Source organism: Lactuca virosa, chromosome 2 (assembly GCF_052849685.1).
Source record: "Lactuca virosa cultivar CGN04683 chromosome 2, Lactuca_virosa_CGN04683_v6, whole genome shotgun sequence".
In the NCBI taxonomy this organism is placed as follows: domain Eukaryota; kingdom Viridiplantae; phylum Streptophyta; class Magnoliopsida; order Asterales; family Asteraceae; genus Lactuca; species Lactuca virosa.
Genome location: NC_136427.1, coordinates 148,596,218 through 148,611,912, shown reverse-complemented (window position 1 = coordinate 148,611,912; position 15,695 = coordinate 148,596,218). Strand labels below are relative to the sequence as shown.

The 15,695-nt window shown below is 36.0% G+C and overlaps 1 protein-coding gene across 1 annotated transcript; it reads right to left on the bottom strand.

The window, feature by feature from the left end:
• Positions 1-11,965: 11,965 nt before the first annotated feature.
• LOC145157859 (uncharacterized) lies at positions 11,966-13,980 on the bottom strand. The gene is made up of 3 exons (XM_079076839.1): positions 13,626-13,980; positions 12,587-12,906; positions 11,966-12,517 (listed from the first exon to the last, which is right to left on the bottom strand). Exons 2-3 carry the CDS (start codon positions 12,617-12,619, stop codon positions 11,966-11,968), a joined length of 585 nt encoding a protein of 194 aa, XP_078932965.1. The 5' UTR covers positions 12,620-12,906; positions 13,626-13,980.
• Positions 13,981-15,695: the final 1,715 nt, after the last annotated feature.

The following is a 15,695-nucleotide window of genomic DNA, read 5'->3' as shown; positions in this document are numbered from 1 at the left end:
TCATAATTAACCCTCTCTCTCCATAATTCATCCCATCAAGTCGCTTTGGTGAAGGCAACCCAAAATGACCATGCACCATTGGGTCAAGTACATACCAAAATAGTTATGGACTTAGACACTAATCCAACAGTCTCCCACTTGGATAAGTCTAATAACTATTATGCGTATGACTTCAGATCGTGATCCGCAATCGTAGCTTTCAAAAGCCGCTGTCAACTCTAATCTTATCAGAAGCGTGTCCTTTAGATAAGGGATCATATATTCCTCCATTCTTGATATCGTATAGACTGAGACATGGATTTAAATCATTCTCTCTGTCTATATATTGTTTCCCGACTTCCGATTTATGACGACTGACAACAGACTACAATTGAACACATCAACTTAGTGCCGGCTTGGCCAAGCACTTTAGGTGTCATCACTAAATCATCGAGGGGCCCACATATATCGTTTTTATCCCACTTTGGGTAAAAGGAACGGATAAACTTCGATTCAATGATCGCTTGTACTCACTCACCGAATCACACACAACAATATGTTTTATAACACCAAGTTACTGGTGCGTTTACATATTATCAGTGTCCAACCGATTTGCAAGATACAACTCACACATCTCGGTTTCAAGAATATAAGATATTATCGTCTCACCAATCACTCGTGATAAAATCCATGAAGCGATCCAAGTGAGCGTGGGTTTAATCCAATACTCTAATCTTATAGCAGCACTCATAAACCCTGCAGCAAACTTTTGCTATCTCTAAAAAACTTTAGACAATCTACAGTCAGATTCATGGCAGTCTTCTTTCATTCCTACTTCCAAAGAATGAGCGAATGTGGAGGGTTCGAATAATCTTATTATTCAGGAAGTGAAAACATGCAAAGTGAAACACAAGAATAATACTAATCCTATATGATCCCAAACCTTTGAGAATAAATAAAACATTTTATTTAATCACCATATTGATTACTCATTATTTGTTGTTTCGGGTAATCAACTTCTTACTTGAATTATAACAACAGTTGTCCCATGCTCTTAGCATGCACACTAGGTTTACCTATGGTCCTTACTTTGTGAAATATATAATTGAATGACATTTTCAATCACACTCATTTCACAATTCCTAATCCATTAGTGTAAGAATACAAAATTCTCGCCACTACTAGAATATGTTAGATTCTAACATTTTATGCAACTGTCCTTTCGTAATATAACAGCGCCAAAGTCACTAAGACTTTGTCAATGAAATTACAAAGTGCTCTATTGGAAATTGTTACAATACAATTCCATAGTCATGAAGTCTCACATTCAAAGTACATTCCTTTGAACATCCTTCTTGCATAAAAGTTTCTAATCTAGACATTGATTCTCGATATCCAACTCCCAATATGGAAACATTTCCATATTTGCCATATGACAACTTATTCTAAATAGAATCTTATCTATTTATAATAATGTCAATATGGTCCATCCATGACTATACTTCCAACTGTCCACAAGCGATCAATCCTTGGCGAACCTTAGATTGTCCTTGACAGTTGTTTAAATTATTTTAGTCAAATCCGGTTATATTCCCTTTTTACCTCTAAATGCCCTAGGCATTTGGAAATTTTTTTAGAATGGTCGAATATTACAGCATATGCAATCGATCCTATACCCGAAGCGTATGGGATACAATTCGCAGCGAAAACATGATACGTTACCAGTTTCTTGCTATAATATTGTCATAATATTTCTATTTGTCGTGTTTTCAAAATTCGAACTATGAAGAGGGACGCCGTAATCATAATCGAACTTTGAGAATGCAAATAATAAATATATCCTTGAGTAAATTCAATTAAAATTTCTCAATCTAAGCTTTTAGATTGGAAACGAAGTATAACATTCTCTCCCTTAATTATAGCAAAAACATCTTTTCAACCCCTGCAACTTTGCAAAATGAAACTTTTGTTTTTCTATAATTAATATTGCCAACTTGCAATACTTAAAATAATAATCATGCTCCCACTAACATGATGATTATATCAATTCCAGCATAACATTTATGCTCCCACTAGCTTTGACACGTATTTAGAAAACAGTTGGACTTCTAGAAGACAATACTTATTGACTTCTAAAGTTCATATTTCCAATACGATGTGCTTCGATAAGCCTTTATCTAAGCTTCTCAAACTCATACACATTTCCTCAGACAGTACACATGTGTGTCTAAACTAATTCAGAACTTATATTACTAAGTCCCAAATGTTCAGACCAATTGCCAAATCTCACAATTCGAACTACGAAGAGGGATGCCGTAATCATAATCGAATTTGAGAATGAAATTTACATTATCGCTATCTTCTTAAAATCTCTCTTAGTGAAAGCGTTTCCTCACAATCACTTCCATGAAGGAGAAAATCTTATGACACTTAGATTTTTATAGTGTATGTGTTCCTATCCATGTGAATTGCCATAACCATAATCGTAAGATAGTCTTTGTGACAAATTCAAACTCTTACGGATAGAACTTGTTCATTCTTAATTTCTTGCCATCAAGGGTCCCACCATTGCTTCCAAGTTATTTAGCAGCTCACCTATGCTAGTCAATGTACTTTCATCGAACAAGGTGTTTGCCCTTATGCAGTCAATTTGAGAACTCGCAGAACTCATATGCATAATCAACTCAACTCGATTGGCACTGAAATAAGAATACGTCAAACCTCAAGTCGCGTGCTAGTGTTTAATGATAGGTTTACTCTTGATTTGTTCTTGAAACTTTTTCAAGATCTTTAGACTCCCACTGACCTCTTGACATATTAGATTCTCTTATCAAGAAACATTTCTTGACAAAAACAAATATCCAAGAGTTAGTGTGTGTCTATATCAAGACAAAACTACGTGCAATTTGGTACTAGTTGGTCTTTATCTTATTCAAGACATCACAACTTACCAAAATGTGCAAGTGTAAGAACATTCCTACTTAAGATTATCTCACTCAAGTCACAATCTTGGAGTATGACTCTAAGACTTGATTTTGGAACGAAGTATGACTCATCCTTTTGATTTAACCATTTCAACAATTTCCGATTCCTCTTCTTAGCCATACTAGTGCACTAAGATGTCCTTAGAGGATAAATTGTGATATGGCCCTTAATCATTAAGACGATCATAAACCATGATACAAAAGTACTCTCCCTTCTTCTTAGATTGGAGAAACTTTTATCTTTCTGCCTAATTGATTATTCTTATTCGTTCTGCCATTCATTGAAACTTTTTCAATGATTCAGAATTACACTTAATCTTGTAAGTATAACCACATTTACTAGACTTTTAGTAAATTATGAAGAATAGTCTTATTGTTATTTGTGGTGGACTTGATTAGTGCACAACATTGTGTTATTAGTCCTTTAGTCCTTCACTTGACTCACATACTTGTGTGATCAAGGAATTAGTCTTAATTTCCTAAGTACCAAGATTTCCATACATCACATGATTCAAATCATATGATTCCAAGCTTCTGTCCAACTGAAACTTGGGCGATGGGAATCTTTCCTTACTTAGAGAAATTTGACACTTTCATAAATAACATAACTAAGAATCACATCCATTTATAGAAATACATAAACATCAATTTTTTTACAACGATTTCATTGCAGGGATATATATAAATAAGACAAATCAAAAAAATTATTTTATTCATAAAAACAGCGGAAAACATGTCCTTACAATGCAAAATCATCTGACAAACTGTGTAATCAAATATTTCTAACAAATCTATCATAACTTTCTAAGCTCAATCTGATCTTCGAATCCATGCGATCGTGATCCATTTCTTCGTGATCAGACTCATCTTGCTTTTCCATCAAGCTTCCTTTCTTTTCTCTGATCCTGCAAAACATTCAAATGTAATCTTATCACATTATGTATTAAGAATCAATGAATAGGAACTTAATGGAGTTAGATAGTGGATTTTACCCGAAGTAGAGCCAAACGTCTTGACTCTCCCATCTCTTAGATAGACTGGGCAGCTTTGTCTCCAATACCCATTCTATTGGCAATAAAAGCAAATTGACTCTTTTGGAACAGCACACATAACTACTTCAGACTTTGCCTTTCTCTTATGATCAAACTTTTCGACCATGGCATGCCTTTCGTTGCCATTTCATATGTCCATAGAGGTTTGGAAGGTAGATCCACCAATCAACTTTGCTTTTCCAGTGCGCCAAATCATTGTTGATTCAGAAGCAATAAGCAAATAGGTGAGATCGATGAGGGTCACGTCTTGGTCTATCATATAATACTCTCTTACGAACTCACTATATGAGTCAGGAAGCGACTGAAGAACCCAATCAACAGCCAGCTCCTCACAGACAACGACTCCCAACATTCTTAACCTATCAATGTGTGACTTCATCTCTAAGATGTGTGCACATACTGACTTTCCTTCTTCATGTTTACTTGCCAAAAGGGCTTGAGTAAGCTTGAACTTTTCAAGCCTTTGAACTTGTGGGTTAGGGAGAACAATAGGAGGAGGTGGAGGAAGTGAAGCATGATCTCGTGTTCCTCGATCGAATCGTGGAATATCATCTTCATGTGGAAAGTTTGTTCCACGGGATTTGGGAAGACTATAGCTGTCATACTTTGACATCTACAAAACGGGAGAAAATTCAAGTTAGTTGATTGATTGAGTCCTTAATAAAACACCCAAATGAGATATTAAGGCTAGGACCCAACATTATACTCTACAACTTGGCAGAGGGATGCCGTAACCCAAATTGCAGAATATTTGAAGGTAAGTGAATGACGATTAACTAATTTTCTACCATGAAAAACGAAAAAGAGATTAAGTTTTAAATGTATTGAAAACTCCTAGATCCTTTGAGATTCATTGAACTTTTCAATGGCATGTTTAAATCTCGATATGCCCCTCGATTTGTGACTGGGATGCCGAGGATCACAAAATAGGGTGTGAATAACCATGCAAACTTACATGGTGCCCCCAATGTTACAGTCACCTATTCGATGTGCCAGTTAACCACACACGCTCCACCGAACTATGACAAACATCGAGTCACCCTTTGCTACCTTTGCTTTGAACCCATTTAGTGTGTCGGTTAACCACACACGCTCCACTAATGTCTTAGCAAGGGTACAAAGTGTAATTTCATGGAATTGCATCAATTCACTTTTCCCTAAAGTAACTAAGATTGGGAATTTTGTAAAAACATTTAGTTACTATATATAGATTCATTATACTTTTAATGAGGAAAGGTTTTGCCCTATCCTACCTGTTCGGCTAACGACCCTCCACCAATCAAGGAAGCGGTGGGTGAGAGTGGACACCCATTAAACGACCATTTTATAGGCCATAACCTTATACCCCCCTTATAGATCGGCTTCGTGAATGAGGCCTACTAACGGTAAGACTAGCAGTTTAAGTTATACATATATAATATTAGACTTTTAATGTTATATATAGTATAAGGGTGTATTTTACACTTTTAAAATACTAGGTGGTCTAATTTAATAAATTATACTTTTAATTTAATTAAATGTAAACCATATCACTATGGATTTATTAACTCTCTTTTAATTATACACTTAATTAATTTAATAAAACCATAAGGGTGCAATTTGAACTTTTTCAAAAATTAGGGTTTTAGAATTTAACATTTTAAAATTAAACTTTTAATCAAAATTTTAAATTCCAAAACTTGAGGGCAAGTTTTGAAACCTTTCAAAACATTAGGGTTTAGAATTTAAATATTTCAAAATTAAACTTTTAATCAAAAAAATTTAAATTCCAAAACTTGAGGGCAAGTTTTGAAACTTTTCAAAACATTATCAAGAATATTATACATCAAAATACAAATAATATCAATTAACAATTAATTGGTGGTTACCTAATTTTGACCTAAACCGATTTCATGCAAGATAATTCATCAAAAATCAAATTTTATCATATAAGGAAATAATAATTCAATCAATATGAAATTATCTTTTATTTTGGCAAGGATAATCACCCAATATCATAGAAATCCGAATCTTATTAATAAAAATCGTTTTGGTAATTATCCCACAACAAAAAGAGCATAAAATCCCGATTTTCCCTCTGTCTGACCCCGGGACTCGCCGAGTCAGTCAGGCAGAGAGCAAGAAAAACGATTTTCAGCCAAAGAATGATCAAATATGCAACAAATTCATCAACAAACAGCCCTATGCTCTGATACCACTGATGGGTTTTGAGCACTACATCATTCATATGGTGTACATGCAAACCCTAAAGTTTTGGATCTAGTTTGTCTAATGAACATGCAATAATCATCCAAAGCCATAAACCCTAGATCTAGCATACAATAATGATATTAACATATGAATTAGGGTTTAGATTTTACCTTGATTGTTATGTAGGAATAACAATCTTAGTTCCTCCTTGTAATTGAATTCTGAAAGCTTAGTGTCACAAATGTCACACCTCTAATGGCTCACAAACATCAAGAGCAAGAGGATGAAGAAGGAGAAGAGGAGAGGCACTCAAAAACATCTAGAGACCCTAAGGAAACTCTTAGCCACATTTTTGGTGCCCTAGGGGTCCTTAAATAGTGAGGCTATTAGGGTTATCTAACAAGGAAACCCTAATTTGATTGCTTAGGCCCTAAGCAGCCCATGGACTCCCTCCTTAGAGGCCTTGGACGATTTCTAATGGGTTTCCCCATAGAATTCGTTCACTCCTCTAATATGGAGTCCATTAGCCCAATATTCAACTATCACACAATTGATAGTTCTAGTCCCCTAAGTTTAATTAATCTCTTTTAGTTACAAAATTAATTCTTAATTAATTATTGACTAATATTAATTAAACAATATGATTTTTCCTATAATATATTATTCTCATAATATATTAATAAATCATAATTAACCCTCTCTCTCCATAATTCATCCCATCAAGTCGCTTTGGTGAAGGCAACCCAAAAGGACCATGCACCATTGGGTCAAGTACATACCAAAATAGTTATGGACTTAGACACTAATCCAACAGAAGTCACGTACAAGCCCCCGGACGTTTCCGCCGTCTGGTTCGAGGGTGTGACACGCTAGCTCTTATTCTTTTAATTATTCTTTGTCTTTGTCGGACCAACATAAACCAATACCACGAGAATATAAGGAAATATAAAAAGTCACCTTCTTTATCCATGTGTCCTGTTAGATGTCAAATACAAATTACATTTAAATCAATAACATAACAATCAGTAACATAACAAACCGTAACATGTAAATACTAAAAGCATAACATTCCATAACATATAAATTCATATAACATAACTGCACCTAAGAAAACAATCCATAACATAACTAAACCATAGCATACTAATTGCAAACAATGAACCATAACATACCAATGTCAAACAATGAACCATAACATACTAAAGTCAAACAATGAACCATAACATACTAATGTCAAACAATTAACCATAACATACTAAAGTCAACCAACTAATCCAAACTTTCTTCCCGTATTTGTTACTATTAGGGTTTAGAAATCTCACGTTCATGTGAGAGATGTATATTGATTAATATATATAATACAAGTATAACAAACTTAACTAAAATACAAGATATATACAATCTCCTATAATTTTCTAAGATTTGATTGAATCATTCCTATTACCCCCCGCAAGCGAAGTGGGGGGAGGGGCACCAACACGAAGCTTGGAACGAAATTCTACAAAGAGAGGGCGTGGAAGATTCTTGGTGAAAATGTCAGCCAGCTGCAAATGCGTGGAGATGTATTTAGTGTGAAGCTTTCCAGAGAGAACTAACTCCCGTACAAAATGGTAATCAATGTCGATGTGCTTAGCTCGTTTATGAGAAATTGGATTTTGGCTTAAGAAGAGGGCACTGCGATTGTTACATAGTAGAGTGGGACATCCAGGTGACAGAACATGTAGCTCTCGAAGTAAGTGAGTAACCCAGATTATTTCAGCAGAAGTGTTAGCTAAAGCCCTGTATTCAGATTCACAACTTGAACGAGACACGGTGGGTTGTTTTTTTGTGCTCTAGGAGACTAGATTCCCTCCTAGGAAGATGGAGTAACCATAGGTGGAGCGTCTAGTTTCAATACATCGCGCCCAATCAGCATCATAATAGCCAAGGATAGTAGGAGATGTTGCATGAGAGAACGAAAGACCATATGACAATGTACCCTTAACATAACGCATGATCTGTTTGACTGCCTGAAAATGCTCCTGTATTGGAGCATGAAGAAACTGACTTACTTGATTGACATCATATGACAAATCTGGTCGTGTAATAGTGAGGTATTGCAGAGCACCAACAAGGGAGCGATAAAGAGTGGGATCATGAAATGGAGTGCCTTGACATGTAAAATATGCTGAAGTGGAGAGAGGTGTAGAAGCTGGCTTGGCATCCAAGAGTTGAGCCCGAGCGAGGATATCATGAGTATATTTAGATTGACTAAGAAAAATTCCTGAGTCATGATAAGAAACCTCAAGACCAAGAAAATAGTTAAGCTTTCCAAGGTTTGTAATGTGAAATTCTTTATTGAGCCGAGTAATAAAGAATTTAATGAGATTGGCACTGTTTCCTGTAAGAATGATATCGTTGACGTAGACCAGAAGATAGATAATATCGGCACCCTTTTTAAAGACAAACAAGGAAGTGTCAGCTCGACTGCAAGTAAATCCGATGTCAATAAGAAAAGAGTTCAATCATTGAAACCATGCTCTAGGTGCCTGTTTGAGGCCATAAAGGGCCTTTTTGAGGCGACAAACATGAGTAGGAAAGCGAGAGTCCACAAAACCCGGGGGTTGCTCCATATAAATAGTGTCAGATAAATCACCATTTCGGAAGGCATTTTTAACGTCGAGTTGATGAAGTGGCCATTTGTTGAGAACAGCTAGAGATAGAGTAATTCGAACCGTAGAAGCTTTGACAGACGGGTTAAAAGTAACAGAGTAGTCAATGCCGGGAACTTAAGTGAAACCCTGTGCAACAAGACAGGCTTTGAACTTGTCGATTGTACCATCAGCAAGAAACTTGGTACGAAACACCCATTTGGACCCAACAATATTTGATTGTGATGGTCGTGGTACTAAATCCCATGTTGCATTGAGTTTTAGTGCTTTCATCTCATCACACATAGCAGCGAACCATTTTGGATCCTTAGCAGCCGATTTGAAGCCTTTGGGCTCCTTGGTAGCAAAAAGAGCATGATGTAAGGCCGAAGTAGACACATGTGAAAGATCTACAAAGTGTCGAGGCTTAAAATTACCAGCTTTGGAGCGAGTTACCATGGAATGACCCGAAGCAGAAGGTTGGGAGTGCATGACAGGTGGAGTAGGCGGCGATGGGGAGGGCGGATCATTAGGAACAGGAGAAGGAGGGGGTTGTTCATTCGGGATAGGGTCTGCATGTGAGGATGGGTCAGTACATAATTCACATGAGGGGGTGAAAGTCAGTTTTGGAACCAGAGAGGTAGTTGGCGGATGAGACGGTAGGATAGGCACCGGATGGTCATCAGAATAGGTAGACAAAAGTAATGTGATCGGAGAAGTTTTATGTTGATGACCCTGATATGGAAAAAGATTCTCATCAAATTGAGCATGACGAGTTATGTAGAGTCGTTGTGTAGATGGATCAAAGCACTTATATCCCTTGTATTGCGTGTTGTAGCCAAGAAAAACACATGGAGAACTCCTTGGATCAAGTTTATGAGAAGAATAATCCCTGAGATATGGGAAAACACAACATCCAAAAACACGAAAATTGCCATAATTGGGTGATGAGGAAAATAACAACTCATAAGGTGACTTGTTGCCAAGAAGCTTTGTGGGCAGTCGATTGATAATATAAGTAGCAGAACTAAATGCATGTGTCCAAAAAGTAGCAGGAACGTGAGCATTAAACATGATGGTTAAACCAGTTTCAGTGAGATGTCGATGCTTACGTTCTGCACGTCCATTCTGTTGAGGAGTATAGGGACATGAAAGTTGATGGTGTGCGTCGTTACTAGAAAGGAGATTGCGCACTTGGTTCCTTGTGAATTCTGTCCCACCATCTGATTGAAAAGTCCTAATTTTTGAAGAAAATTGTGTTTGAACCAATGCAACAAAAACATTGAATACATTGTAAAAATTAGATTTTGCTTTCATGGGATAGAACCATGTGAACCTGGAATAATCATCAATGAAGATAGCATAATATCGAAATCCATCACTAGACACAACAGGAGAAGGTCCCCATAAATCACAGTGAATTAAATCCAACACATGCATAGAACGTTTTAAATTAAGATCAGAAGACAATCGTTTGCTTTTTGCTAATTGACAAGAAGAGCATATGCGTGGGGTTGGTAAAACCGAAGTTAAGGATAAACAACCCAATTTATTTAAAACAAAAATAATGTCATTGGAAACATGACCCAATCGATTATGCCATAAATCAAAAGCGGCTTTAAGGCGCCTGGAAGAGAGCTGTGCCAAAAAAGCTTGTTTTCCCTGCTCAAGAACATATAAACCGTTTCTACATCTTCCTTGAGCTAGTGTTTCCTTGGAGTGTCGGTTCTGAATAAAAAACATAGGATCAGAAAACACAACATCAACTTGATTATCTTGGGTGAGCTTGCTAACTGAAAGCAGGCTTTTGGTGAGCTTAGGAACCACAAGGACATCAAGTAAAGAAATGTTAGGAGAGATGTGAGATCTGTCAATATGAGAAATAGGAGCACTATGACCATTACCAAAAGCAATATATTCATTACCAGAGTATGATGAAGTAACATCAAGGTGAGCAGAAGTGGGAGTCATGTGAGCCGATGCTCCTGTATCAGCAAACCAATCAGGAGTAGAAGTGTTGCAGTGTGCATGAAAAGCTTCAGCAAGATTTGCATCTTGAGTTAAGGATTTCTGAGAGAATGTATGTAAATCAGGGCATTGACTTGCGTAATGCCCTTCCTTCCGGCATAACTGGAAATGAGGTGGTCACTTATGACCACGGCCTCTACCCCTATTCGAGTAACCACGAGAGGAAGATTTGCCACGACCACGTGAGGAATCATAACTGGTGCGAGAGGTGGTGGTGTTGAAAGCAACCTGAGCAACAGCGGAGTCGGTAATAGATTGAAGAAACATCTTGTGACTCTCAGCTTGGGAGATGAGATCACGAAACTTAGGCCTCGGGGTAATAAGACGTTGGGTGGTGGAGAAGGTTTCAAAAGCGGAACCAAGACCTCGAAGAAACCAGTGTGCTTTGTCATCTTCAGAAAGTGGGTGACCAATAGCTTGAAGTTGATCACAAATACCCTTGAATTTACGAGAAAATTCAGAAACAGTAGTAGAGCCTTTCTTAAGTTGACGAAGAGACTCAGTAAGCGTGTGAGTTCGCTCAAGAGAGTCATGTTGATAGATGGCTGCAAGAGCAGACCAGACAGCGTGAGAGGTGCTGTGATCGAGGGTCTCAGCCATTACCTCTTCAGATTGAGAGGACTGAATCAAGATTAGAGCTCGTTGATCAGCAGCGGTCCAGGAGGCATATGCAAGATTTGCTGAAGTTGTGTCACCAGTGGTAAGGGTTACCGGCGGTGGAGGAATAGTTCCATCAACGTAGCCTGTAAGTTGCTGGTAGGCCAGAAGAGGAACCATCTGTTTGTGCCAGAGAAGGTAATTGTTGGAGGAAAGTTTAATGGTGAGCATGTGGAGAACAGTAGAAAGAGGAAGAGGAGCATCAGTGGTGGTAGAGTCACCGACCATGATTAGAATCAAGAAGAGAGAAAGGAGAATGACGGCCAGGAAGATTAGGCTGATACCATATTAGGTTTTACAAATCTCACGTTAATGTGAGAGATGTATATTGATTAATATATATATATATATATATATATATATATATATATATATATATATATATATAATACAAGTATAACAAACTTAACTAAAATACAGGATATATACAATCTCCTATAATTTTCTAAGATTTGATTGAATCATTCCTATTAGTTACCCACGACTCACAAGTTGACAAGTTAAGGCGCAACGAAATTATCCTATTGCCAGCACTTTCAGCAAATAACATAAGAGCAGTGGTGTATTTCAGATCATATTCTCCCCACTCCAAGCTTGTCAACTTCGCCATACAAGCATCCATCTCCTTGTCAAGATTATTTGCTTCCGTGAATGCTTGTGCAGCCTTGATAATTTCTTTTCCAACTTCTTTCAACTCATCATCAAGTGTGGTTTCTTTAGGACCATTTCGTTTTCCCCCCTTGTTTTTTGTCCACCCAGATGATTCCTCACTAGTAGGTTGAGGTACTGTTGAGCTTGGGGTATCTGGATGAGGTGCTGGCTCTTCCATCTCTGTATCCTCAAAATCATGTGTACTGAAGGTTTCATTGGGATGAGGTAGTGTCGAAGATGGCCCCCAACTGTGAACACCGGTCGAGGTCGCCCCATCAAATAGTTGGGTACAAAGATTAGGGCAAGGGAGGGATGCATTTCTCAGCTTATCTACGTACTTGTTCAACTGTTTGAAAATTTAATAAATATTATTAGTAAAAACATAATCTAATTTAAAAAATATGTATATATATACCTTCGCTTCCGCTTCCCATTCTTCATTAGTCATGTTAAAAGAATTTGTTACGGGATTGTAAAGATTTCCTGTTTTGTTTTTAAGTTATAACCACACTGCATACTTTGCTTTTAAATAGTCGTATCGGTTTTTCATTTGTTTTTTGTCGACAACAAAATTATGATCTGTTTTCAATTTCTCCGCGACCACAGCCCATGAGCTTGCTTTTAGGCCACTACCCTCCCGGCCATTACTTGTTAATTCGTGTATACACGCTTCCAAAAAAGTTTTGTCCACCAATTCCGACTTCCAACTAACCCTAGTTCTTTTATCTGTCATGTCTATTGTAAAAAAGAAAAAAAAAATAGCTAAATCATCCACATAACACACATTTACAAATAAATCAAGCATAAATGTGATTTCATCATATTTTCAACGGCATATAACAATCTTTTATAAACAAAAACACATTATGAATTGATTTTATAAGCATACAACAATCTTTTATAAACAAAAACACATAAATGTGATTTCATCATATTTTCAACAGCATATAACAATCTTTTATAAACAAAAGCACATTATGAATTGATTTTATAAGCATACAACAATCTTTAACAATCTTTTATAAACAAAAACACATAAATGTGATTTCATTATATTTTCAACAGCATATAACAATCTTTTATAAACAAAAACACATAAATGTGATTTCATCATACAAATAAATTTTGATCTCATATGCATATAACAATCTTTAATTTCTGATTTCACACAAACATAGCAACATACTCAACATTTTCTGATTTCAGCAACCTAAAATATGATTTTATTCAAACATTAGTTCATGTCAAAAACACATTATGAAATCAGATTTCATAAACAAAAACACATTATGAATTGATTTTATGCTAACCCTTCAATCTAATTGAATCCAAGAATAATTAAAGAAGTAATTTCAAACTTTGATTTCAGAATGAAATCTTTAATTTGACAACAAACATGAAGGGTTTTGTGATTTCAGAAAAAAAAAATAAAAAAAAACCCGGAGAAACATTACCTGCAGTCGAGCTCCTCACCGGCGCTGTGTGGTCGTCGCCGGAGAAGATGGCGCAGGAGGTGAAGTCGCAGTAGAAGATGCAGGCGATGGAGGCGATCAGCAGATCGGTATTTGTCTAGGGTATTGCGAAGGAAGCTGGAGGCGAGCAAGGGCAAAAAAACGCGGACCTTATTTTCCAGTCAGGAGGTTTTTTGGACTGACCGAATAAGTGGAATGGGGTGGAGTGGGCTGACCGAATCAGCTATAATATGTCATTAACAAACATCACCGAGTCAGCAGTCAGCACTAACCGGACCCGGTAAGTTCAAATCAAACAGGCCCTTAGTTTTTACTTTTTATTTCTCAACACTAATGGTTTTTTTCACTTTAAAGTTAAAATAGATAATGATGTTTGTTAACGTATGCATAAAGACTTTTTTTAAGTGAATGAAATGCCTAAATATTAATAAGTGATTGTGTTAGCATCCTCTTTAGAAGTTATATTCAAAATTATAAGGGTTAAGATGTGATTTTGAAAAATGTAAGTAACTTTCCTTGATAATGGATTATAAAGGTAATCTATCGATGAAAAAATGAAAAATCTATTATAATAAACGAATATAATTTTGTCACATGTCAATCTCTAATGAGTTTTGACAATTATTATTTTGTGATATTTTTTAAATAAATAATATCCAATTTTTTTTTCAAATTTTAAAATTAAAAAACCACATAATAGAAATACTTATATATGTAAAGTATCAAATGTAATAAATATTATACTAAATTGCAATTCATAATTAATTATTTCAAAATTTTATTTTAAAAAATACTTATTATTTACATTTTAATATTTTATTTTTTTTAATCAAACCGTGTAATACACGGGTTTTACACCTAGTTATATATATTATACGTTCTATAATAAAGAAGCGTCTAAATTATTAAAATACAAAAACTAAAACTTGTGAGACCTTTTAAACTATGTTGCAATTTTTAGTGGATGAATGTTGGACTCTAATATAATTGCGTCAAAAACTTTTTGATACATGTTGAATCTAAGGTGCTGTTTGGTTCGCAGAATGTTGCTGAAGGAATTGGAATTGGAAAATGAATCTGTCAGGAATAAGAATCCAATTTCATGTGTTGTTTAGTTTGTAGGAAATGGAATTTGAATTCATGAAAAATGACTGAACTGCCCTTTTGTCTATTTTGCTTAATCATATGAATTTATCATGTTCATACAAAATCATATCGTATTGAAGGTGTAATGTAATTTCCAGCAAGTATATCTAAAACCACACAATCAATCTTTAAAGATATTGTTGTTTCTAAACAAGCAAGCAAAAAAAAGGTTGATTTCCAGCAGGAACATGAAGAATTTGTTGTTCTTAACAAGAAAAAAACAATATGTAAACAACACAATCAACTCATTTAATAAACGATTTTCACAGTGTATTCGATTACCAGAAATTTATAAACATGAACCCTGATTTTGATTTTAACAACAAATTGTAAACAGGAAAATATAGACAACAACAACAATTTTAACAGAATTTGATTAACATAAATTGATTTGTTTATCAATAAATCAATTTTCAGGAGACGAGGTTGAGAAAACAGAAGAGAAATCGAGTTTAACAAACCCCTCGATTTTCACAGTGAGAGATAGTGAGAGTGAGAGATAAGGGCATCGATTCACTAACCTGGTGGAAGATTGGAGAAGACGACGACCTGGTGGAAGATTGCAGAAGACGACGTGGTTTGGAGAAGAAGATTAGAATGGTGTGGTGGGTATAATGGTAAATTTTAACTTTCCATGTTAACAAGGAATTGATTCCATCCTGTTGGTGAAGGAAAGTATTTTTCCTCCATTGAAGGAATGTTTTCTCATTTAGGAATCTCTTTCCTTCTCTAAAAGTTGAACCAAACGCAGGAATTCGAGGGAATTGGAATCATTTCCCTCGAATTCCATTCCAATCCTGCCAACCAAACAGGCCCTAAAATTCTAAACAAGGTAAAAACACATGGTGGGGAGGTTTACCAAGAAGTGTCCTAGTAGATGTGTTAACAAATACATTTGCTTTAGCG